The sequence below is a fragment of the Poecilia formosa genome, unplaced genomic scaffold, assembly GCF_000485575.1.
Source record: "Poecilia formosa unplaced genomic scaffold, Poecilia_formosa-5.1.2 Scaffold170, whole genome shotgun sequence".
In the NCBI taxonomy this organism is placed as follows: domain Eukaryota; kingdom Metazoa; phylum Chordata; class Actinopteri; order Cyprinodontiformes; family Poeciliidae; genus Poecilia; species Poecilia formosa.
Window position 1 is genome coordinate 306,055 of NW_006800109.1, and position 24,092 is coordinate 330,146.

Sequence of the window (24,092 nt, forward strand, 5' to 3'; positions counted from 1 at the left end):
GGTTAGCTCAGCTGGTCAGAGCTTGGTGCTAGTAACACCAAGGTCATGAGTTCAATTCCTATATTGGCCAATTCAAAACTAAAGTTTTAATAACATAAAACACAGCTGGCAAATAAGATTGTATATATATTGATACTGAAAAATATTCGCACATGAGCACTCTTCTCAAATTCAGTTAAGATCAAGTATTTATTTCTTAGATCCATGGAAGCTGAACATTGTGTGTGGCTGGTTAGCTCAGTTGGTCAGAGAGTGGTGCTAATAACGCCAAGGTCATGGGTTCAATCCCCATTTTGGCCAATTCAAAACTAAAATCTATAAAATTAACACAGAAAAAAACCCCTTCAAATTTTAATACTATACACACTGATTTTGTAGAACACGATTAGTTTTCTCAAATTTTTGTTAAGATCAAGTACATATTTCTTGAATCTATGGAAACTGAACATTGTGTATGGCCAGTTAGCTCAGCTGGTCAGAGTGTGGTGCTAATAACGCCAAGGTCAGGGGTTCATTGTTCTTACTGGGCAAATAAAGTCTAAAGTCTTTCAGACAATCAAAACTTCAAAATAAGAAATGTTTCTGAAATGAACTAAACACATCAAAACTAAACACTGCTGGGAAATAAACTATTATGTATGTTGATATTTAAAAACAAGGGAATATCAGCACTTTTCTTAAATTTTCAGTTAAGATCAAGTATGTATTTCTTGAATCTATGGAAACTGAACATTGTGTATGGCCGGTTAGCTCAGCTGGTCAGAGCAAGGTGCTAAAATCACCAAGGTCATGGGTTCAATTCCCATATTGGGCAATTCAGATCTAAAGTCTTAATAATATAAAACACAGCTGTAATATAAAATGGCATAGATATTGATACTGAAAAATATTCACACATGATCACTTTTCTCAAATTTTCATTGTTAAGGTCAAGTATGTATTTCTTAAATCCATGGAAACTCAACATTATGTAAGGTAGGCCAATTAGCTCAGCTTGTAAGAGCGTGGTCTTGATACACCTGAGTTCAATGTTTCTACTGGGCAAATAAAATCTAAAGTCTTTCAGACAATCAAAACTTCAAAATAAAAAATGTTTCTGAAATGAACTGAACACATCAAAACTAAAAACTGCTGGGAAATAAAATCAACAAGTCAAAACTAAAATCTGCTGGAAAATGAAACCAACACATCAAAATTTGCTAAAAAATTAACTATTATGTATGTTGATTTTGAAAAACATGAGAATATCAGCACTTTTCTTAAAGCTTCAGTTAACATCACGTATGTATTTCTTAGATCCATGGAAACAGAACAGTGTTTATGGCCTGTTAGCTCAGTTGGTCAGAGCGTGGTGCTAATAACGCCAAGGTCATGGGTTCAAACCCCATATTGGCCAATTCACAACTAAAGTTTTAATAACATAAAACACAGCTGGCAAATAAGATTGTATATATATTGATAGTGAAAAATATTCGCACATGAGCACTCTTCTCAAATTCATTGTTAAGATCAAGTACGTATTTCTTGAATCTATGGAAGCTGAACATTGTGTATGGCTAGTTAGCTCAGTTGGTCAGAGCGTGGTGCTAATAGCGCCAAGGTCATGGGTTCAATGTTCCTACTGGGCAAATAAAATCTAAAGTTTTTCAGACAATCAAAACTTCAAAATAAAAAATGTTTCTGAAATGAACTAAACACATCAAAACTAAAAACTGCTGGCTAATAAAATATACTCCTTAAAATAAAAAGTGGCTCTGAAATAAAATCAACAAGTCAAAACTAAAATATGCTGGAAAATGAAACCAACACTTCAAAATCAAAATTTGCTAAAAATTATTATGTATGTTGATTTTGAAAAACATGAGAATATCTGCACTTTTCTGAAATCTTCAGTTAACATCACGTATGTATTTCTTAGATCCATGGAAACTGAACATCGTGTGTGGCAGGTTAGCTCAGCTGGTCAGAGCACGGTGCTGATAACGCCAAGGTCATGGGTTCAATCCCCATATTGGCCAATTCAAATCTCAAGTCAATAAAATTAACATGTAAAAAAAACCTAGAAAATTGATTACTACACACATTGATCTTGTAGAACTTGATTAGTTTTCTGAAATTTTCATTGTTAAGATCGTATTTCTTTTATCCATGGAAACTCAACATGTAAGGTAGGTCGGTTAGCTCAGCTTGTAAGAGTGTGGTGGTGATACACCTGAGGTCATGAATTCAATGTTCCTACTGGGAAAGTCTTTCAGACAATCAACACAAGTAGATATGTTTGATTTAAAGTGATGAGCAGCTTTGAAAGATTAATTGTATAAAAGTACTTCAGTGCAAGCAGATTGTTCTGTACTTGAGTATTTATTCTTCTGAAGACCTTTTACTTCCCCTCCAAGTTCAAGTGAAATAATTGTATTTTATTTTCTTTTGCAAATGGCACTAAGTTACATTATGACAAATAATAATAACTATGCAATGCAACCTGCAAAACTACATTGGTGTATTAGGACCACTGTCCAACAAAATGAGTACATTTCAGCCAACATGTCATACATTTTTAGATTAATCTTGGACATTTTTTCAAGTTTCAAAAGTTGAAAATTTCCTTGAAAAAAAATACTTGAGATTAATCTAAGAATTTTCTTTCCTTTCCGACAAAAAAACCCTTTAAATTTCTGAGATTCAAAAGTCGAAATCTTGCTAGAAAAACATTCTGAAATTTTGAGCTTAATCACAAATTTTGTAAAAATGTTGTAATTTGTGTTTCAAAGTTGAACAGTTTTGACTTTTGAAACTCAGCAAATAGTTGAAATTTTCCAACTTTTGAAATTTATGTTTTTCCAGAAATTTTCTTACATTAATCTCAAAATTTATGACTTTTTTGTTGAGTATTTGCCCATCCATTTTTCCATCTGCAGTGACGACCTCATAAAAAACTGTTAACCATTCAGTTGGAAACCATTAGCTAAGAACTCTGAGGTTCTGGACTTCAAGAATTTTTGCTCAAAACTAAAAAAACAAAAGAACAAAACCAAAAGCAAAACACTCATATAGGTAAGCTTGTATTTTTACCTAATCGTAAGAAATAATTTAGCATGTGCTGTTGCTCGCTTTATAACGTTGATAATGGTTTTGAAACATATTAACGGTAGCAGCCGTCAAACTAAGCTAATGTTAATTAGTTTCGGATAACACTCAATTCATTGCCGCTGTTCTGATAGTTATAAGGTTTTCCGGGGGAAATGTTCTAAAATTTTAAATGACTAACATTTTATAGTACTTCTGTTCACTTAGCTACTATTCACTTAACTACTTTGTTTGTATGTCGGTGTAGAGCCGGGAAGAGGATTGTTCATAAGAAAACACAGAAGGAGCCATTACAGCTTTCTGCAGTGCACTAAAAACTTTTATGTAAACTTTTAATTTTCATCACTTCATGACTTAATTGCCGTAATACTATTAATAAATACATATTCCAATCTATATTTGCATGTTGAACAAGTGATAATAATATCCAAAATCCGGGTAAGGTTTTAAAAAATGTGTTTAATGCTTACTTAAAAAAATAATGGTAGACAAAATTATGCATGAAATATTGGATAACTACAATAACAAGTTAAAATCACATGCATTTCTGCAAACTTCAACAACTGATAAAGGATTCATCACAATGTAATTGCTTAATTATTGGAGGGTAGGTAGCTAAATACAACAAAATTCCATTCACAAACAAGTTACCATGACTTCACATGATTAGTTCACAATTAGCTGCGTATGAATTAAAGGTGTAAAGTTATAAACTAAAAGAATATGTAAATAAGTCCAAGACAACCACTGATTAAGGCATTACAAAGGTGGTTCATCTGGTGAGAAATCATACAATTCTTCTTTGGGGTTTTTTGTCATATGTCTTGCATTCAACAAAAAAACATCTGAAAAAACAATGCAGTTACAAAGCGACACAATTTTCTATAAAAAAAAAACAGATATGAAGTTTATATGTTAATCAAAATGTGTTAACTTCTTACTAAAATGGAGAAGTGGTTTAAATGATTACTGTCAGGATGTGGGGTTGTAGGCTGTGAGAGAGACGCTTGTGGGCCCAGGCTGACATTTTAGTAGATATTTAATGAATAATCCAGCACAGGAATCCAGAAACGCAGAGGAGACAAGACATGCAGCAACGAGAGACGTATTGACATTAGACAAGGACCCATCGAGGAACAAAGACAACAGGTGGACTTTAATATACGAGGAGGGTGCAGGAACGAGAAAAACCTGGGAACAATCAGGACATGACGGCACAGAGACTCACAGGGGAACAGAACTAAGTAAGCACAGAAACACCTAGAAATAAATACACAGAAAACACAGATCTCAACAGATACAACTTCTGCTAAATACAAGTTTGGTGGAGTATAAAATTTTTAAAAAAGTATCCTGCTGCTTACATGTGCATTTCAATGTGGTTTGAAGGAAAACTGGAATGTATCAGTAATTTAAAAAATCTAACAGGTTGTGAGCAAAAAATAAAAGCTAATGCACTTTGTATGATTTTAACTTTTTTCTTTTAGTTTACTAGACCTCTGAAGCCCTTTTGTGCCATTGGAGGTGAAATTTTTTTTTACTTTTGTACTTAAGTACCTTTTTAAAAGCTATACTTTTTTTTTTACTTTAACTCAAGTTAAGGAGTACAATCTATACTTTAACTTTTATTCTTTCTTAATATATATGAAAATTTGGGCTGACACCGATATCGGATATAACATCCCCCACTATCGTATATATTTCACTCAAAAAATACGACCACACTGCTGACTTCAATTAAACTTCCTATAATCCTTTGCTGCATCACTATCATTGTCATCTGACCAAACAAACACTACATGGCCAACCTCCTCCACTTCCCCCCAGAAACAAGATGGAAATAAATATTGGTTATTATTATCGATGCTGTTTTATTTATCAGGCTGGTACAGATATGTCTATCGGCCAATACCAATATTAGTGCTGATATATTTAAATCTAAAAAAAATCTAATTTCGTGATTTTTAGTGGTAAGAGGTGAAATCGCAATATGACAAGTATCTTCAACATTTCTTCGAGTTATTGTTCATGAGAACTGAAGTTAATTGAATTTGTTGAAAATTGTGTAAATCAATTGGCACAAGAAAGAGTGTTTGTCATTAGATCACTGCTTAATGTTTGCTTTCACTTTATTTAAGTGTGATATACCATTATTTGCCTGATTGCAATATCATTCTCTGGTGGAGACAGATTGTCCCCCTGGCCACCTGTCCCTCTGTCTTTTCTCTTTACTGGTAGGACTCCTGCTTGTTCACTCGCTGCTGAACGTGTCTCCTGTAGGCTCTCTGGATCGCTGTCGCTGCCATCTCCTCGTGTTTCTTTCGAAAGGTGCTGACGATTGGTCTTAAACTCTCCTAAAAAAGGAAATAACTATATAATGCAGTTGCATAAATTATCTTTTAAATATTATGTACTCTATGAAAAATAACTTAGATAAGTCAAGACTGAAACGGAAATAAGATTTTGATAAAACCTCTGAAGCAACGTTGGCCATGAACGTCCACTCCATGGTAGACTTTAGTTCCTCTGTTGCCTGGGATTCACCAAAAACCTGAAATTATTACAAAAAGAATGTTCACAGAACAATCTGTCACACTTTTTAGTTCCCAATTTTTACAGAAGTGTAATTTTATTGTCACAAGATTTTTAACCACAAATTCAGACCGACTGTAAGTTAAAACTTGATATTGATCAAACAGAGTACCCAGAATTGTATTGATTTTGCCTGGAAATTAATAAAATTACAGATCAATCTCAATCAATCAATGAAAGATATTCCTGACTTCATGTGTCCAAAGAATCAGTTTACCCATCACCTCTCCAAGATCAAGAAAGTTGTTGAAGGACAAGGTATGTGGTCTTCACATTCACAAGCATGAACGATCTAGAAGATAATCATCTAGTACGGAGAAAAGTGGGGGCTTTGAAGGATTGCTACTCTACATTGCATTGCACTACGCTATGTTACGCTACATTATGCTTCGCTATGTTATGCTTTGCGATGTTACACTACGTTATACTACGCCCCACAACATCGCAGTCACTAAGACACCCACCTCTAACTGCTGCAAATGTCAGATGTCCTGCAAATCCCAGCTACAGAAGCACACGCAAGTGTTATAGCCTTACATTTCCTGCAAAAGTACAGGTTAGCATGGGTATGTTAAGCTCCAGTCAGTCTTAAAGGAGCAGCAGTATGTGTTTCCCAGGCACATAGTGCCATTTTATAGCATAACCAAGTAACTCGATTCCCACCTTTAGTGTTTTCACACCTGATTGTCCGATAGACCCGGTTCAGTTGCAACATTAGTTACATTTTCAACCACTGCGGTTCTTTTTTCACGCTGCAATGTGAAGAAAAAAACAATCTGTGACAAAGAGCAATATCAGTGATGTTACCTCTTCAGTGAGAGCTATCAGGACGTCCAGACAGTGGACCCTGTCTCCTTGAACCAAAGGCAAGTCCATTTGCAACAGGTTGATGGTGTTGGGTTTGGGAATCCTGAGAGGATCCTGTAGAGCATCACAGAGGTCTGACAGCTCACTGCGAAACACATCAGATTACAATCAGGTTCACCAGGACAAGAAGCCAAGTCTCACAGGAGGTCATTCATCTGCTAGGACTCACCTGTAGTGTATGAATTGCGAAGCTCGAGGGTCAAACTTCTCCCAGGTTTTATAGAACATATCAAAGTCATCCTCAGAAAGTGGGTCGGCGCTCTCCTCTGTGGCGACATTAAATATCTCCAGGATGATGGTGATGTATATATTGACCACCACCAGAAAGGACACAATGACATACGAAGTCAAGAAGACAATGCCTGCTGCAGGGCTGCCACAGTTTCCTCTAACAGATGTGCCTGGGTTTTCAAAGCCTGGATCACAGTCTGGAGGTGTGTTCATGATGGGATAGAGAAGACCGTCCCATCCAGCTAATGTGGTGATCGTAAACATGGAGATCATACTGTTCCCAAAGGTCTCAAAGTTAACAATGTCATCAATCATGAACCCCTTCTTCACGTAAGCAAAATTAGACATCCCAAAGATAGCGAAGACAAACATGATGATGAAGAGGAGGATGCATAGGTTGAAAACAGCAGGAAGAGACTTCCTTAACGCAAACAACAGCTTTCTAATTCCCTTCGCTCTGCGAATGAGACGAAGGATCAGGCCAATGCGAGCCAGTCGGATCACACGGAATAGAGTGGGAGAAACGAAGTACTTCTCGATGATATCGGCAAGAAGAAAGCCTGAGAAAGAGAAAGGACAAAGAAAAGGAATATAGAAATATATTCTTTCTCTAATTGAAGCAAAAGTTTAACAAAATCTTGAAATGTCCTTCCTCCTTACCAACAACAGACAGTAAAACCACCACAAGGTCAAATATGTTCCATCCGACATTAAAGTAGTGCTTTCGTAGAGCGATCATTTTGAGACAGCACTCTATGCTGAAGATCATGATGAAAACGAGGTTGACCCAGTACAGGATTTCTTCCATCTTAGGACTCTGCTCGTCTGTTTCCACCATCATCATCAACGTATAAAGGCCGATCAACACCATGATGAGCATATCAAAAAATGGATTGGTCACAAGGTCGAAGACTAAACCCTGAAACTTGTTCTATAGAGAAACAGAAGTTGTTCAAAATTCAACCAATGTTAACAGTTTAGTTTTATTCAAGGTCCGTAAACATACTGTTGGTCGGGAAGGAGGCTCTCTGGGGATCCATTTTATCGGGGGTTCTATTTCTACAGGGTAAACACAAAGACATAAATATTAAATGACTGACAGAGGGAAACAGAGAAAATTTTCATTATTGGGTCATTAGCCGTTTCTCCACTGCCAAGTCTCGATCTAACCGCTTACTATCCCGGTCAGTTTTACCCCAGACTCCATTAGGGATGTGTGCCTCACTGTTTTGGGTGGGCAGCGAGTAAGCACCAGTTATCGTCAACTCTCCAATGATGATTTTTGTTGTAACGTTTAGCAATGTAGAACCTCGAGCTTGTGGTTTGATGAACTCAAATAATCCTAGATATTTCATTTTGTCTTATAGAAACAAAATGTAATGAAAATAATTCAGTTCAACTGATTATTTTTCCTATGCGTAAAAATCTATCTATAGTGTGGCATTTCATTCTTTTATTTGTTCAACCTTTTGGATTTTGGTGATGCAGTCAAAATGTACACCAATATCCATGCATGAACTTTATTTCAAGGAAAATTCCAAACAAAGAATAAAATGCACATCACGGAATACTAATATTAGGGAGTTGGAGATTTTCACACCGATTGGCACAAAACTGTGGCTCTGACAGATTGCTGACTAGAGCGGCATAGTTTCTTGCTTCTTCATTGCTGTTGTTCATTAGAGAGCTGTGCTACTTACACGGTTATTGAATCCAAAAGATTAAACTCATAATTACACTCCTCCAAACTGTGGCGCTCTTTTTCAGTCAATGACATGTCCACTGTTCCTCTATTTGGACCAATCAACAAATGGCATCTGTGTCAATTAAATCGCTTCTGCGTGACGTGTACTACCCCTTAAGTGGGTGTGAAAAATGGAGAACAGCTGCACAGCTGCATGGGATCTGCTAATGGAGACGAATCTGGTCAAGGCTGACTGGGGAATAACCGGTTAGAGCTGCTCTAGTGGAGAAGTGCCCATAGAGAAGAAACTTATCTTTGGTTTACGCTGGTTGAAGTTGATGAGTGAGGTGATGAAGAGGCAGAAGGGAAAGAAGGAGCCAAAGATGACGAAGCAGACGAAGTACATGTATTTGTACAGGCTGTGCTCATACGCTGGCTGGGACTCCATCTAAATCCCGGTAGCAAGGGACAACATAGAAGTTAGAACACCTTCAACAGTTTTACCATGTTCCACACCAATTCCAGTGTGAATAAAGCTATAGCATTAACACCAATACATCATCAAGTCCTGGTGAAACTTGGAGTAACAGGGTTTCCCTCAGAAACAAACATTTAAGATCCCTTTAGGATCAATAGAGTAATTTATTAATTCATTAAACTGAATAAGCTTTTTCAGGTTCCAAACACAGACATGGAGCCAGTTGTGTGTTGTGTGCCAGAACATGTATTGAGTGAGCATGTGAGATATGTATATGCGCTTAGGTTAGTCTCACTGCGCTCTCAACGTGAACCTCAAAGTGTGACCACTACTTGCGCCGAAGCCAAGCAAACCTGTCAGGATTATATACTTGATGTGTACCTTGGTGCAAACGTACAAACCTGCTCAACAAGAGCACCTTCCAAACAGACGATTTTGAGTGAGAAGTGACATGGATAATCCATGACAAAATTTACAGGTGCATGACCAGGCTTCATAATATGGAAATTGTCCAACAGGCTTATGTTATACTGGGGGAAATGCTAAGCAAGACCAGGAACTGTACCAGCACCAGTACGAGAAGTTCTGACCTCTGTGGAGTCCACCGCTGCATACATGATGTCCAGCCAGCCTTTAAATGTGGCCTGAAGAAAAACAAAAACAGCAATTTTTCAAATTTCAAACCACGTGAGTTCAGTAAACCAGTATATTTCCCTTAATGTTGGCCTTCTTACTGACCACTTGCAGCAGAGACAGGAAGCCCATCCCAACGTTGTCAAAGTTGAGCTTTGTGTTCCTCCAACGAACCTCGGAGAAGTTTTCCTCAATCAGATCGAAACACTGGGATTTATTGTTGACTTCCTCAGGAGAGAAATACTCCTCTGATGTTTCGTTGAAGCAGTAATAAAACTTCCCTGCAAACAGGTTCACACCCATGATGCTAAAGATGAGCCAGAGGACCAGACAGACCAGCAGCACATTGAAGATGGAGGGGATTGCACCAACCAGTGCATTAACCACCACCTACAGGCCAGTAGATATAGCAGCAGTGAGTGAAATGCTAAATCATTCAGACAGTAATCCATCTATCACTATTTAACTGCCAGTCTTACCCTCAGGCCCTCAAAGCAAGACAAGACTCTCAGGGGCCTTAATGCTCTCAGAGTCCTCAGAGATTGGATTGCTCCCAGCTCAGAGTATCCCAGGATGTTTGCTGACAGCAACACCAGAGACACCTGAAAAACAAAATCTGTAGATGAGCTAAACCTTTAAAGGAAGGCTCTTGGTGAAGGTATGAAGGAGTATGTATGCCTTCACAGAAGGATTAATCACAGTTCTTACATCTGCAATGAGGAAGTCCAGCCAGCACCAGGCATTGGAGAAGAAGCTTTTACACCCATAGGCAACCAACTTGAAAATTATCTCCACCACAAACACAAAGTTGAAAACCTGATCTGCATAGTCAAGAATTATCTTGATGTCCCGGCGCTGCTCAATGTAGATGTCCTCAAAGGCCTGTTAACGATATTTGGTGTTACCAGCTGGACAGTTAGTGCATTAATAAGTTTTAATGGATAAATCTCATTCATTTAATCTGTTATGGTTTGATATTCACAACCATCATCTAGTAGTGTCAGAGATAGATGCTAAATGAAAGACATATTGGAGTGAGGATGTTCTATCAGACCCATGTTCTGAGAATTGGTACCAAGCCCTATTGGAAATCCCAGAAGAGATTTAATTTAAGGAAGGCTGACCCGAGAACCAATCATGAACCTACAACAAGACTAAGAAAGAAAAAATATCCTGAACATTTGTTGATACAGTTAAGCCCAAAGTCATTCATACCCCTGGCATGAATGACTTTATTTAGGTCTACAATACAGTTAGACCTAAATATAGTCATTGGTTTGGACTAGCTAAAATCTGTGAATTCAATCATGACCCCTCTATAAAATCTCTTATAAGCTGCCTGTTATAATTGTTCAAACACCAAATATGCCTTAATATGTATGAATGCATGCAGTGGGAAACAGGGGTGCACAGATTGTGTTAGGATCTGTGTTTTCTGTGTAGTTTTTCTGTGTTAGTCCAGTTTCCCCTGTGAATCTGTCTTCCCTGTTGATTGCTCCCAGCTGTATCCCGTTCCCTGATTACCTTCCCTGTGTATTTAACCCCACCTGTTGTCTTTGTCTGTGTCGGATCCTCGTCGTGTGTTATGTCGTCAATCTGTTCCCTGTGCCGTCTCTGTTTTGGACATTTCATTAAAATTAATTATTTTCATCATCCTGGGCATGCCTGCGTCTTACCTCACCTCACCCAAAACCTGAATCATGACAGATTGAAGTTTTCTGGACAATTGCAGATTACCGATAAAAAGCCTGAAATGCCAATTTCTATTTTGGTCAATACCCATTTTTTGGTCTGAAATATTGCTAAATATAGCAAGGAAGTCATTGCAACAGTGGGGTGACAAAAGAGGACAATGGTAGATTTTTAGATCTTTGCTGAGGTAGATAAGATCGGCTTCAAATGTAAGTATCAGCTGATCACCAAACTCCCAAAATGAAGCAAATAGGCTGGCCGATAAATCAGTGCACCCCAGGTGGGAACCCTCTTAGCACTACTGCAGAAAGTAAGATCTCCAGTCTTCCCTAAACAGGCAATCAGTTCCAAAGAAAAGGAATAACTGCTCCTGTGCTGGTGCTTTGCAAACTTCAGCCAATAAAAAGTCAAGTAGTATTTAATTTTAGAGTTTCCATTACACAGAAAAATAGAGGGATCAGATTGGTCTTGGTCTACTGTTATTTGTTTTTATAACATTCTCTTTTTTAGAAGGGGTTAATTAAGTCAAATCATCTCACATGTGTCTGTTTAGCAGCCATGTTAGTTGTCACAATGTCAGCCAAGCTTGTGGTCCACAGCTAGCCATGCCAACCATCAGATTAGTTTGCTAAAACCTGCTCAGCCCCATTGAACCAACCAATAAAGCAAGCCTCAGAGTAAAACACTGAGATGTTAAAGACATCAACAACAAGGGATTAGATCAGCTAAAATTATCTTAAACATTGTCTGATGGAGTTTACCAGGACTGCACTGCTCAGCAGGATCATGATGATGATGAATGACTTAAAGTACTTGGACTCTACGATGGCGATGGAAGTTTTCCTGATATATAACCAGATCCTTCCGATGGTCTGGGACGTGTCTATGTCCAGGCATGGACAGCAACTGTAACACTCTGAAATAAAAACATACAGTTTAAAAATATTATTGTTTATGGGGCTAAACGACGGGATAGAATGGGTCTTCACACTGAGGACCTGTCCACACAGAGACAATTTTAGCTGTGTCCAAAAAGGGTTTTTGTCAGTTACACTCGTTACAGTTGCATCGCCTGTAAGCAATAATGTCTGCTTCCATTAATGCACAATGGAAGCAGATTAAGAAGCATACTGAACTGCACTGACGTACGTTGCACTTCTCAGTGGGAACAAGGAAATAAGGCATACGCATGGATCCAAGTCAACCCTGACTTGATAAAAAGAAATGTGAAACTGGAGGAGGGTTTCCCCCAGAAAACCTGCTAAGCCCAGTGGTAGGGGCACCATGGCAGTCCACCAGCCCACTGCTTTTGTGTTAAAAAATGTTACGGCCAACGGGCAGGTTCAGGGACGACGCAATTGGTGTTCCTGGACCTGCCTCAGGCCAGTTCAATGCCTCAACTATAATCTTTACTATAATCTTTACTGTCAATGTTACTGGTGTATAAAAAAACCCTAAATAAACAATGCTTCGCTTGTTGGGGGAGCAGGTAAAGCCTGATCGCCCACCACACTGACCATACAATGGGGCACTGTCTGAACTATTTCTGCAGTGTTCTCATTCTATAGATAATCCACTGGGCCCAGTTAATTTTAAATTCAATGATCACATTCTAAGGTAGTAGACATTTTTCTGTCAGTGCACTTACTTTCTGTGAAACAGTCATCAGGAGTGTCTTCTACCTCTTTTATGACTGAGATTACAGGAAATCTCTCGGTGTCACTGCAGTCCAAAGACTTACCACCCTAAGCAAAGATAGACCTTAGCATGAACATCACACAGTATTTATTAAGAGGTTCTTCCTGAATGCATTTAAAAGGCTCCACAGGCATTTATTCTCCATGAATGTGAAAGGAAACCACTGCAGCACAATCAAGTCTGTAACAGAACCAAAAACCTCAAATTTTACTTGTGCAAGCTGTTCATCTTGATCGTCCTTCTCATTATCTTCTCCATCTTTATTTTTAGATATCTCAGAGTCAGACTTGGCTTCAAAGCAGATTTTGGTTACTGTGGAGTCTTGGACTTTTACCACCGACTGCTCTGAATTCACGATTGTCAGAGGTAAAACTTCCTTTGATTTGTCCCCTTCTTCACAGGTTACATCTAAAATCATAAAATGCAAAGAAAAAATAACTATGAAGACCAAAAGATAAACCTTAAACTAATGTTTATACTTTAACAAGTATCTGTTCCCACCATTTACATCTGAGTTTACGTTTGTTTTCTTTCCCAGCAAAGTCCAGAACCAGGCCTTGGTCCTTGCTGTACCCCTGCTGATCCGGTTTATGGCAATCTGGAGATTGTTTTCTCCTTCATCTTCTGTAACTGCAAGATTGTCCCCACTGAACGAGCTTAGCAGCAAGGCCAGGAACAGATTCAGGACCTGAAACAATGTCAGAAGCATATTCATATCTTGAAAGTGTTTAACAATTGACCAAACCCAGATTAGAAAGAGACTTAGACTTACCACTAGTTTTCCAATCACCAGTACCATCATGAAGACAATCAGACACATAGGCTTCCCTGCAACTTCCATACAGTCCCACATTGTCTCGATCCACTCGCCACACAGAATCCTGAAGATGACGAGGAAGGCATGAAAGAAGTCGTTCATGTGCCAGCGAGGAAGCTCACAGTCTATTGCAATGCGGCAGACACTGTCTTTGTAGCTCTTTCCAAACAACTGCATCCCAAATACAGTGAAGAGGAAGACAATGATGGCGAGAACCAGCGTCAAGTTCACCAGGGCTCTCAAAGAGTTGCGGATGATCTTTATCAACATGTTGAAAGCTGGCCACGACTTGGCTAGCTTAAACACTCTTATCTGGACATGGCACAAGGAGGCAAACAGAGACATTAGGACAGAATAATACAGAAGCAAGGTCACTTTTTAATCATGCTGAGAAAATGATGAACCAACCAATCTGAGGGGCCGCCACACAGCTAGTCTATGAACATTAGCCAGTCCTAGATCCACCAGACTCATGGCGACGACAATGCTGTCAAAGATATTCCAGCCTTCCTGTAACCAAGACAACAAGAGACTGTAACCACGGGAGTTTCCGCACACCATCAAAACTGTGCCATTAGTTTTGAAATGTAATCCTGACCTGAAAGTAATGATATGGATCCATCGCCAGAATTTTGAGAACCATCTCAGCTATTAAGATCCCTGTAAGCACCTGGGGGTCAAAAATCACACGTTAGATAATTTCTCTACCTCTTTAACTTTAACATTACAAGCTTGTTAGCCTAATGTGTTACCCAATTTCTTTCCCTAATTATAATGCCAGAACCTGCTACCCTGTTACCCTGACCTATCAACCCCACGTCAGCTCTATCTCCTACCTAAACTTGCCACCCAAACCTGCAACTCAAACTTGCCGTCACAACCTGTTACCTAAACCCACTATTACAGTCTGTTATCAGGACCCAGCACCCTATCACCCACTCCCCTCTTACCCTAACATCCCACCTTAACCCAATAGATTAACCTGTTACCTGAGTTTATATGTGCTGGTGAAAGTGTCTGAACCTACTATGTTAGTGTTTGGTTCTAGGTCACACACAAAACTAAGTAACTTCATTAAATATTACACTGAAACCTAACATCAGTCTTGGCCTCACTACATGCACACTGACTCAGTTTCTCCTCTCTGTTACTGACCAGGTTTCCAGTGTTGATAAGCTCATAAAACTCCGGAGTCATCGGATAGTGCTCAGTGGCCATCAAGATAATGTAGAGGACAATGATGGTGATGTCCACAAATGGATCCATGACAATAGTATGCAGAAGCTTTTTTAACCATCTCCAACAGCCACAACAATCCCACTTCAGGAAGGTGTCAGCAACGACGTGGCGGCGTGAAGAACGTGGCTCCTGGTTGTCCTCAAGGTCTGAAACACAAAGCTGGATGTAACTTAACATTTACATCCCGTGCTCAGAATAATTAAGTGCCAGCTAGAGCTTTTTTTCCTTAATCTGTTTATTGTTGCTTTTCAGTTTATTTCATCTTTGGGATTTTTCCAGAAAATTTAAGATAAACCTAACTGAATGGCTAAGATTTAGAATACTTGTAATTGAGATGAAGCCAGTTGACAAATGATTGATTTCACAGATTTCCCCCATAGTGACCAAGCTTAAGTAGGGTGGACTTCTTTCCTTTTAACCAGTAGAAACCTGCAGAACCAGAACAAGGCTTAATACGAGTCCCAGATTTAGAGACAGTAAGTCCAGTGTTGGACTTCCAGCAATGGAATAATGACAGGAGGTTCAACAGGAAGAGGAATCTCAGAGATGCTTGGGAGGGCAGCATTGGAGAGAAGGTCCACTACCTTAAACCCTTCCGGCAGAGAAAACGCTGCTGCATGTCCCAGGAGCTCTGGGTCCTTTATTAGGTATTTTATTGAACTCAGAAGTCTGCAGAAGGAACCCTATGAATGCAGGTTGTGTAAATTTTTAATTTTTTTGATGATCACTGTAGTTATAATTGTATATTTGAGAAAAGTTTTTTGTATTTATGCCTTCACCTATTACTTTAAAATTTTTGACTTATCAGTCAACAATAACCGAGACTTAATTATTTAGCTAATATTTTTTTTCTGATGTTGAGGTCTTGCCCTGTCTTAGTAGTTTAAATGTAAATTACAAATTTATAAATAATTGCTCTAAGCAATTATTGTTATTTATATCCAATGCTAGACACCTATTGCTGCACAACACCAAAATGATCAGTGTGTCTGTGTACCATCCGTGGTAGTATCTTCCTCATGGCTCTGAGATGCAGAGCCGTTTTTCTCCAAGGGCCCCGCCCTCTTGACCGTCTGATGTAAAGAAAACAAACATTCAGCTTTGTACTGAAACGTGATGGAAGCTTTCCCTCCATTACATTGTACCTTCTCTTCTCTCTTCTTTAACTCCTTAAGGATGCGGGCATACTCCTTTTCTCTCTGTTTGGCCTTGGTGATGTTAGCCCTGTTTTGCTCAGCGTACGCCATGATAACCACCGCCAGGATGAGATTAATGAGGTAGAAGGAACCAAGGAAGATGACGACCACGAAGAAGATGGTGTAGGTTTTACCTGCAGCTCGCAGCGTCTACACAGATAAACAGAGGTGAGATGATGCTAGGACTAGCCTCAGCATTAGGGAGCTGTAGGGTACTGACCAGGTGGAAGAGGTTTTCCCAGAAGTCCTGGGTCACGAGTCTGAACAGAGACAGAAACGCCCAACCAAAACTGTCGTAGCTGGTATACCCATAGTTTGGGTTTCTTCCTGCCTTCAGACACATGTATCCATCTGGACAGGTCCTGGATACACCATCATCATCATCATTATCACCATAATCAATAATGTTAATAGTAATAGTAATATTTACTTAAAGCTACCCTGAATCAGAGCTGTTTCCACACAGCAGAGCATCAAGTTGACCAGGTAGGTGGTAATAATTGTCTGTGAGACACAAGGACAGGTTGATGTTTGCATCTTTTCAGGTGGATGTTTGTGATTTGTGAGGTAAAATACTCAACATGCTACCTGGGTTGTTAATGTGTGCGTAGAAATCAAAGTCGCTGCTGTTGTTTCCGTGGGAACTGATGTTGAAGGCTCCTGATGTGTTGCTATTGCTTGATAGGGTCAAAACGCATTTTTGTCTGAGGTTTCCCATAAAAAGCTGAAAACCAATCAGAGCAAAGACACTGACAAAAAAGAAGGTCAGAATCATGACATCACGCAGCTTCTTCATTGACTGGATGACAGCACCAAAGGTTGTCCTTAAGCCTGCAGAGAAAGTCACAGAACAATTAGTTACAATTAGTCAGTTCATCATGTAAGGTTTAGTTTAGGAATGATAAGTTTTTTTTTCTAGGTGCAGTTGTATATGAAAAAAATGTAAAATAATCTGCACAAAGCAGTGATGATATGCTTAGCCATATGATATAATTTATCGACAGGTTGTTTAGATGGCTTCTGGAAAACACACTGCCCTAAATTGATAATTGGTGAACATTTTGCAAAACTGGAATCTGCAAAATCAGCTGCAAAAGTTCTGATTTTCCAGCTCCAGCGTCGGCCGTCTTGTAGCTGCACTCAAATGCTTCAAGCATGCAACGCCAGATGCATAAAATGCTTAAAACGCTCAGCGAGACGAGCCGTAGATCTGCCTCCACATAGACTTTGCATGTAAATCAAACGCCTCCGACACTAAGATTGCATTCGTTCTGAACGGAGCATTTATTCTGTCAGTCCCAACAGCTTCATGACTCCATACAAACAGGCATCTTTCTGTAATGAAACGGACATACTGACCAGAGAATACTGTGATGATTTTCAGGACTCGAAGAACTCTGAATGGCCTCAGTGCTGATACATTTTCAGAGGGGACAAACTCTGCTAGGTATCTGTCAAACAGAGACGTTCCTCATTATCTTCTCATTTATCTTCAGCATCGTAACTAAGTTAATATCAACAAATCTGAGTGGGATGCAATGTGTCCAGGAATGTTTTAATTCTTACATCATGCTGATGACCATGAAGTCCAGCCAGTTCCACGGGTTTCTGAGGAAGGTGAAGTTTCCCACACAGAACCCTCTGGATAAAACTTTGATGATTACCTCAAACGTGTAGATCACCATGACCACATATCTGTCCAACAACAGGAAGACATGATCTGAGACAAGACCCCAACATACTGAGCATCTGTTTACATCTTCTGCATAGGTCATAGGTCACCTTTGGCATTTGGTTTTCAGTACAGATATTACTGATAGTACTGATATTATGGTGGATAACCAATATTAACTGATATGATATATATTATGGTAGAAATGAGCTTCCATAAACTGAGCCTGTGTGTGTGTGTGTGTGTGTGTGTGTGTGTGTGTGTGTGCTTACTCCACTGTCTTGCTCCATTCTGGAGGGTCACTCATGGCCAGGAACACACAGTCGGTCAGGATAGTCGCTATGATGAAAAAACTGAATAAAGTTTTAGTTTTAAGGAAAAGGATCAGTTTTCAGCTCAACAAAAACCCTTCTGCTTCTTTCAGTGGGTTCTGAATGCTGATTGGTTACTCTAAGTCACATGGTGCTTTTATTTAGTCATTTCTTTCAGGTTTCTTGGTTCTGGATCTTTCCAGTTCTGCCCCTGGTTCTCCTGTGACTTTGATTCTGACTCCATTCTGGCTTTTTGTGGTTTATTAAAGGTCTGTTGCGGTTTAGTCGTTACTCTTACATGGTTCTGTTTTGGCTCCATCTTTTAGATATTATCATTTATCTGCTCATGTTTTTCATAGTAGAGCACAATAATATACCACATCTCTACAAACTTAGACGGTCTCCATAATGCTTTCAGTAACGACCAACACTCTAGAGGTAAAGTCGGTTAAACTTTACTGAAATGCGGCGGTCCAAATCTGCAGTTTCATGCGATGTTCCTATCACAACTCTGCAGAATTTACCTTGGAAAGTTTTTACAATATATATGTCAGTTGGTCAACTGATGATTAGAGCTCATTATATCATCTTCTGTCAATTTCCTTTGCTCTTCAGCATGTCTGTCTCAGCTAAAATTAGAAATCAAAACCTTGTTTCTTTTGACAGGAACAACCTGCACTGCAAAATCACAAATCTTACCACGTATTTTGGGTCTAATTTTTAGTGAAAACATTTTAGTACGCTTGAAATAAGATAAAACTAGCTTACAAGTGACATTTCAGCAACATTTAGGAGCTTATTTAAAGTCAATAATTTCTAAATATTGATGAAAATGTTCCTGTTCCATTGGCAGATTATTTCTCGTATAACATGGGAAAAATGTCTTGTTATAAGTTAAATAATCTCCCAGTGTAACTAGAACTTTTTCATCAATATTTAGAAATGATTGACTGAAAACAATCGCCTAGCTGTGAGTTAGTTTTGTCTTATTTCAAGTATATTAAGATATTTGCTCTAGAAACTAGACAAATTTTACTCAGCAAGATTCTGTGTTTTTCAATGCTCAAGTGCTCTTTTTAAAATTTAACTATTGGCTTATTAAGAAAAGGAAAGAACCACAGTTACATGATAAAGACATAAAGGATATGAATGGATGAGGATCCTGATGGAGAACATCCTCAGAGGGTTGGAGGGACTCAGCAGGTAACAAGCTGGTTCTCCGTTGAACCTGTAGATGATTTTGTCTTTACTGAGAACAATAAAGGTCTGCAAAGACGTAGAGGAAAAACAAAATTACATCCTAATTCAACTCAAATCATTTATTTGTATAAACCAAAACCAGAGTTATTTTCATCTTTGAAAGACAACCTTATACAGTCTGACTGAAAACCATCACAGGTAATTTGATTGCAGTTTTAAAAATCATATGAAGTGAGTTTAAATTGACTCTTCGGATAATTTTTTAAAGTTTCTTAATCATTAAATTTAACTTTTGAACATCATTGTAATCAGAAAGTAGAAAATGTGCAGAAGTCAAATAAAAAGGATCAGATTTGACAGATAATTGGAAGTTCAATTTGTTGGACCAGCTAAAGTTACCATCGATATTGTCTGACAGTTATTGATTTTGTAAAATAATTGTGTTTTAGGAAAAAAGAAAATCATTGTTTTTTTTCCAGTTGCCAGAAAAAAAAAAAAAAAAAAAAAAAAAAAAACTAAAGATTGAGTTTTGTGCTTTTATTTTCTGTCAGGACATGCACACACTAGAAAGCCACACAATAATGATCAGTCTTCAGTGCAGAAATGCTCTATTAGGTATGGAACATTTAGGACTTTGAGATGAACTATTTCTGAATTCTCAGAAAATTTCAATGGAGAGTGCCACCTTGTGTGATTGGTAGAAGGGATCCATGTCCTCCAATGGGACGTTGAGAAACTCCTGGGCCCGGTCTCCATAGAACAACGGGAGGGGCTTCCCATCCTCCAGGTCACCTGCTGGTTTAGGAAGATACTTCTTTGCTATCTGTAAGAGAGAAACCAGTCAGATCAGGATTAAGGTTTGTTATTGTCATAGTACTCTGATCGATTGATTATCCATACCTTGATGTTCTTTTCCTTTCTGATTTGCTGCTGCTTCGCTTCAGCTTCATGCTTACGCTGAATTTCCTCCAATGAGGCTGGTGTGAAGCGTCTAAACACCTCCGTACCAACTGGGGGCAGCAGAGGGGCCATATTGACATTTTTCGAGTACCACCCGAACTTCTGTGCTGCCTAGCAACCGCCTCCTGACAAAAGGAACGGAAAGGGTTTAAAATATCCCATAATACAAATGTTGGTGCTGTTTTCCACACAACTGAACAAAAGAAATAAGAATCTAAGGACGTCAAAAAATTTTTAAATGTTAAGGAAGGAAAGGAGTGGATAATTTTACTGATGCTGTTGCAGCCAATAGGAGGGGATGCTTTGGTCCTTTGTCACCTGGATCACAGATAACACTGATCACCCGATTCATCTGATCGGGTGATCAGATGAATCAGGTGAACTCTTGTTCACTCATGTAATCTAAGACATGCAGTTCTTAGAGATCTGTCGACTGGTTCTTCCAGTTTTGGTGTAGTGGACTCAGTCCAGTATTCGAGTAATAGGTACAGTTCTGATGGGTTTGGTCTGATATGCAGTCCGGTTCTCGTACGGTCAGTTCAGTTTTGGTGTGATTGGTTCATTTGTGTCTCATGACAGTACAGTACAGCACCCACTTGAATAAAAACACTTGGTGACACAGAGAACATTGTTGAATTTCATATGATTTGGGAATATAAGAGCTCTCTTTGTCTCTGCCAGAAGTCGCAGTGAGGATTGTGAGTGAGGAAAATAGGAATTTTGTTTCTCTGGCCAGATGTGGATTGTGAAATCACTGCAGATCCCTTCTGTTTCAAAATAACAGGAAATGACAAGAGAGTTGAGCGTTCAAGAAGACAAAGTTTCAGTTGTTCTGATCTACAACAGATGTTCACCAACGATGAGCCTTCCTGCTCTGTTTTCTCCCATGAGCAGCTTCTCTTCAGAAACAGCTACAGGACCTTTGATGCAGTTGTATTTCAATTCACGTTTTGATGCAGTTGGATTATGGAAAAAGTTAAATGAGGAGTTAAAACAAAGTAAAGAATTTAATGCAGTTTAAAAGGAAATATAAGAGGTCATTTTCACAACATACAGAAATATGGGCGGGAGTTGGCACTAATGTGTAAATTGAGGTTAATGCATATAAGTTTGTGTGGGTATGGATGTACCCACACACTGTAAATCCAGATAAAATGGAAACTTAATTAGCCTATGTTTGTTATTTTTTCATTTACTAATGAGGGTCCATCTGAAAATATGACATGAGTTTATGGGGTAAGAGTTCATAAGTTTTACTTCTTCCTGCTCCTTTTCGAGCTTGTTAAGATTATTGTAGTAGAAAAATATCTTTTGCATTCCTTGTCGTGTGTGATTTTATACCTCTATCATGTTCAAAATAAATATAATTCATTCAAATAAATTAATTCATTCAAAGCAGAATTAGTAGTTTATCAAAGAAAGCTTAGATTGAGTTCTGGTAAAATTTTACCCAAGTCTGCCCCCATGGTAGCTTAAAAAAACCCTGTCATGCGCCATTACAAGCTAGATTTTTCCAAAATCAAGGTAAATAATCTTGCTCAGAGATTAAGTCAGAGCTTTTCTCTGATGTGCTACATCAGACATCTGAATCATTTAATGCAGTTTTCATCCTGGAGCTCCTAGTCTGCCCCCCTTTATTCTTATTAAACATTTTAGACATTTTCCTTTTGCCCCACCTGAGGCCTGCACTGATTCCAGTAGGAGTTTAAGATAAATCACTTCAACATCCCTGCAAATGCCCTTTAATAATGACTCAGTCAGGAACCAGAACCTTTCTTTAACTGTAGCGCAGAGGACACTCACCAAACAAAACTCCTAGATGCAAGGATTTGTAGATATACAAAGAAAAATGAAGGAAAATTTATCAAAAACAAAAAACTGTTACAATTCCAGGAACGTCCTTAAAAGCCACCTCCTTAAAAAGTGTCATCAAGTCTAGAAGTCTGTCTAACATTTGTTTTCTAAGCTTTTATATGAGTAAATATGCATGATTAACATAAAGGAGGGATTACAGTGAAATACGAGAATTGAAGGCAGTGTGCTGATTTCTCAATCCCTAATTCTGCTGCCTTATATGGAGTTTCTTTCCATCTGTTCTGGCCGTATCTCACTTCCACCCTTCTACTTGGATACGAGTTGTGGGAAGATCCTCAGTCTACGACTCCATAACTCCCTCTTCTCATTCAGCTCCCTCTCTGCAGCCTCTCCTTGAACAAAAGCAGCTTTATCCAAATGTCAGAAGAGCACCTATAGATTCCAAAAGCCCTGCGCTTTAGTCCACTTCCTGTCTTGGAGCGGTTTCCAAGACTTACGTACCAGACTTCATTCCAACTGAACCGAGTCAAAGGTCTTTGGACTTGTTTTCACACCTGTTAGTTCGGTGGTCCTGGATCTTTAAGAAATAATTTAATATTAGTAATTCTTTGCTTGCATAATATCAAATTATCCAGAGGACAGCTATCAGCTACACTCTAAAAAGTGTTTTTGGGCTGCAGTTCATCTTATGGACTTATTTACATTAATTTCACTTAATTGTTTTGCTTTTGCTATGACAACTTACTTTTTTGTGTTCATTTAACTCAAAACTTAAAAATCTTTAACCTAAAGGAACTTTTCACTTTGACTTTACTTAAAACAATTGAGTTCAATGCCAGTTTCGTATCCTACGTCTGACCAACTCAATTTATTATGATCATCCAACTGAATTCATTAAGTTCTTCCAACTCAATTTGCTAAGTTTTTATAACTTAATTCATAAGGGGGTTTAACATGACAAATTTAAGTCATTCTTACTCAAATCATTTATTTTGTTCTAATAAACATTTAAAATCTCTTTGACTTAATTCTACAGAAAGTCAACTCAAACTTTTAAGAAGTTCCAAGCTAAATTTTAATACTCTTTTTATAGTGTCATCTAAATACACAAATCTTTTCCTTAAATGACCTTTTTACTTTGACTTTACTTGAAATAATTAAGTTCAATACCATGTTTGTGTCCCATGTCTGACACCATGACTCAAGCTTACAGGGACACTTTCCCAGTAAGTGACTGTGGCTCTGTGGATAGAGTAGTCACCTTGTGATCAGAAGGTTGATGGTTCGATTCCAGCTTCCTCCTGCCATATGTTAATGTGTCCCCTGGGTACTTTATCCCAAGTTGCCTACTGATCTGAGCATTAAATAAATGTGTGAATATGTGCTTTCAGTCATCAAAAGTGCTATTTATGTTTATTCACCATTTTTGAAGTAAACTAAATGATTTGAGTAAGACTGACTTAAATTGAGTTGGATGATTATAATATATTGAATTGGTTAAACTTAATAAATTAAGTTGGATAAACTTAATTGAATTGCTTGTTACCTACAGAAGCAATTCAGTTAAGTTGGTTCAACTATTTTCTTTTTAGAGTGTATCAGAGGCGGATGGGGGACCGAGGCTGTGCCAAGTGCAAAAACATGAGGCTACATTAAAAATTATATTTAAATTATTTACCTCTGCAGCTTTCATCCAGTTGGAAGAAACAATCTGAAAGGGTTTCTGCTCCCTGGATAGAAAGCCCATTTTCATTCCTCATCACTCAGAGGGAACATGCTAATAACACCAATATGCTTCAAGGGAACAGCTGTTCCTTTTCTCTGGGATATTGCTTCACATACTCATGCATGTGAGAGTAATTGCAGATGGCAGAATGCTGGCAGACGAGGTCAGAAATGTTTGGCATTTCCAGCCTTGGT

General features: G+C 38.4%; 1 protein-coding gene and 3 non-coding genes across 4 annotated transcripts; 3 read left to right on the plus strand and 1 right to left on the minus strand.

Annotated features, from left to right (window-relative positions):
- The first annotated feature begins 740 nt into the window (after positions 1–740).
- Positions 741–814, plus strand: trnaf-aaa (transfer RNA phenylalanine (anticodon AAA)). Its single transcript has one exon. It is a non-coding gene; the product is annotated as a tRNA-Phe (tRNA).
- A 508-nt stretch (positions 815–1,322) lies between these two features.
- On the plus strand, positions 1,323–1,396 carry trnai-aau (transfer RNA isoleucine (anticodon AAU)). The gene has a single exon. It is a non-coding gene; the product is annotated as a tRNA-Ile (tRNA).
- Positions 1,397–1,944: 548 nt separating this feature from the next.
- trnai-gau (transfer RNA isoleucine (anticodon GAU)) lies at positions 1,945–2,018 on the plus strand. The gene has a single exon. It is a non-coding gene; the product is annotated as a tRNA-Ile (tRNA).
- A 1,508-nt stretch (positions 2,019–3,526) lies between these two features.
- LOC103146890 (sodium channel protein type 4 subunit alpha B-like) lies at positions 3,527–22,302 on the minus strand. The gene is made up of 30 exons (XM_007564986.2): positions 22,161–22,302; positions 20,298–20,482; positions 20,083–20,220; positions 19,345–19,463; positions 18,159–18,248; positions 17,781–17,909; positions 17,574–17,665; positions 16,803–17,045; positions 16,655–16,718; positions 16,435–16,576; positions 16,016–16,364; positions 14,935–15,164; positions 14,378–14,449; positions 14,188–14,289; positions 13,735–14,091; positions 13,464–13,650; positions 13,174–13,370; positions 12,913–13,009; positions 12,026–12,180; positions 10,281–10,454; positions 10,052–10,174; positions 9,678–9,962; positions 9,530–9,583; positions 8,775–8,909; positions 7,784–7,843; positions 7,438–7,708; positions 6,716–7,337; positions 6,487–6,631; positions 5,561–5,638; positions 3,527–5,441 (listed from the first exon to the last, which is right to left on the minus strand). The coding sequence occupies exons 2-30, from the start codon at positions 20,427–20,429 to the stop codon at positions 5,316–5,318; spliced, it is 4,968 nt and encodes a 1,655-aa protein (XP_007565048.1). The 5' UTR covers positions 20,430–20,482; positions 22,161–22,302; the 3' UTR covers positions 3,527–5,315.
- Positions 22,303–24,092: the final 1,790 nt, after the last annotated feature.

Excerpts from the sequence above, each read along its gene's own strand:
- LOC103146890 (XM_007564986.2), bottom strand. The coding sequence starts at position 20,429 with ATGGCCCCTCTGCTGCCCCCAGTTGGTACGGAGGTGTTTAGACGCTTC. Across the intron at positions 16,577-16,654 it reads GGAAACAGCTCTGATTCAGG|GACCTGTCCAGATGGATACA; the intron begins GTAGCTTTAAGT and ends TGGTGTATCCAG. Across the intron at positions 8,910-9,529 it reads CAGCGGTGGACTCCACAGAG|ATGGAGTCCCAGCCAGCGTA; the intron begins GTCAGAACTTCT and ends ACCGGGATTTAG.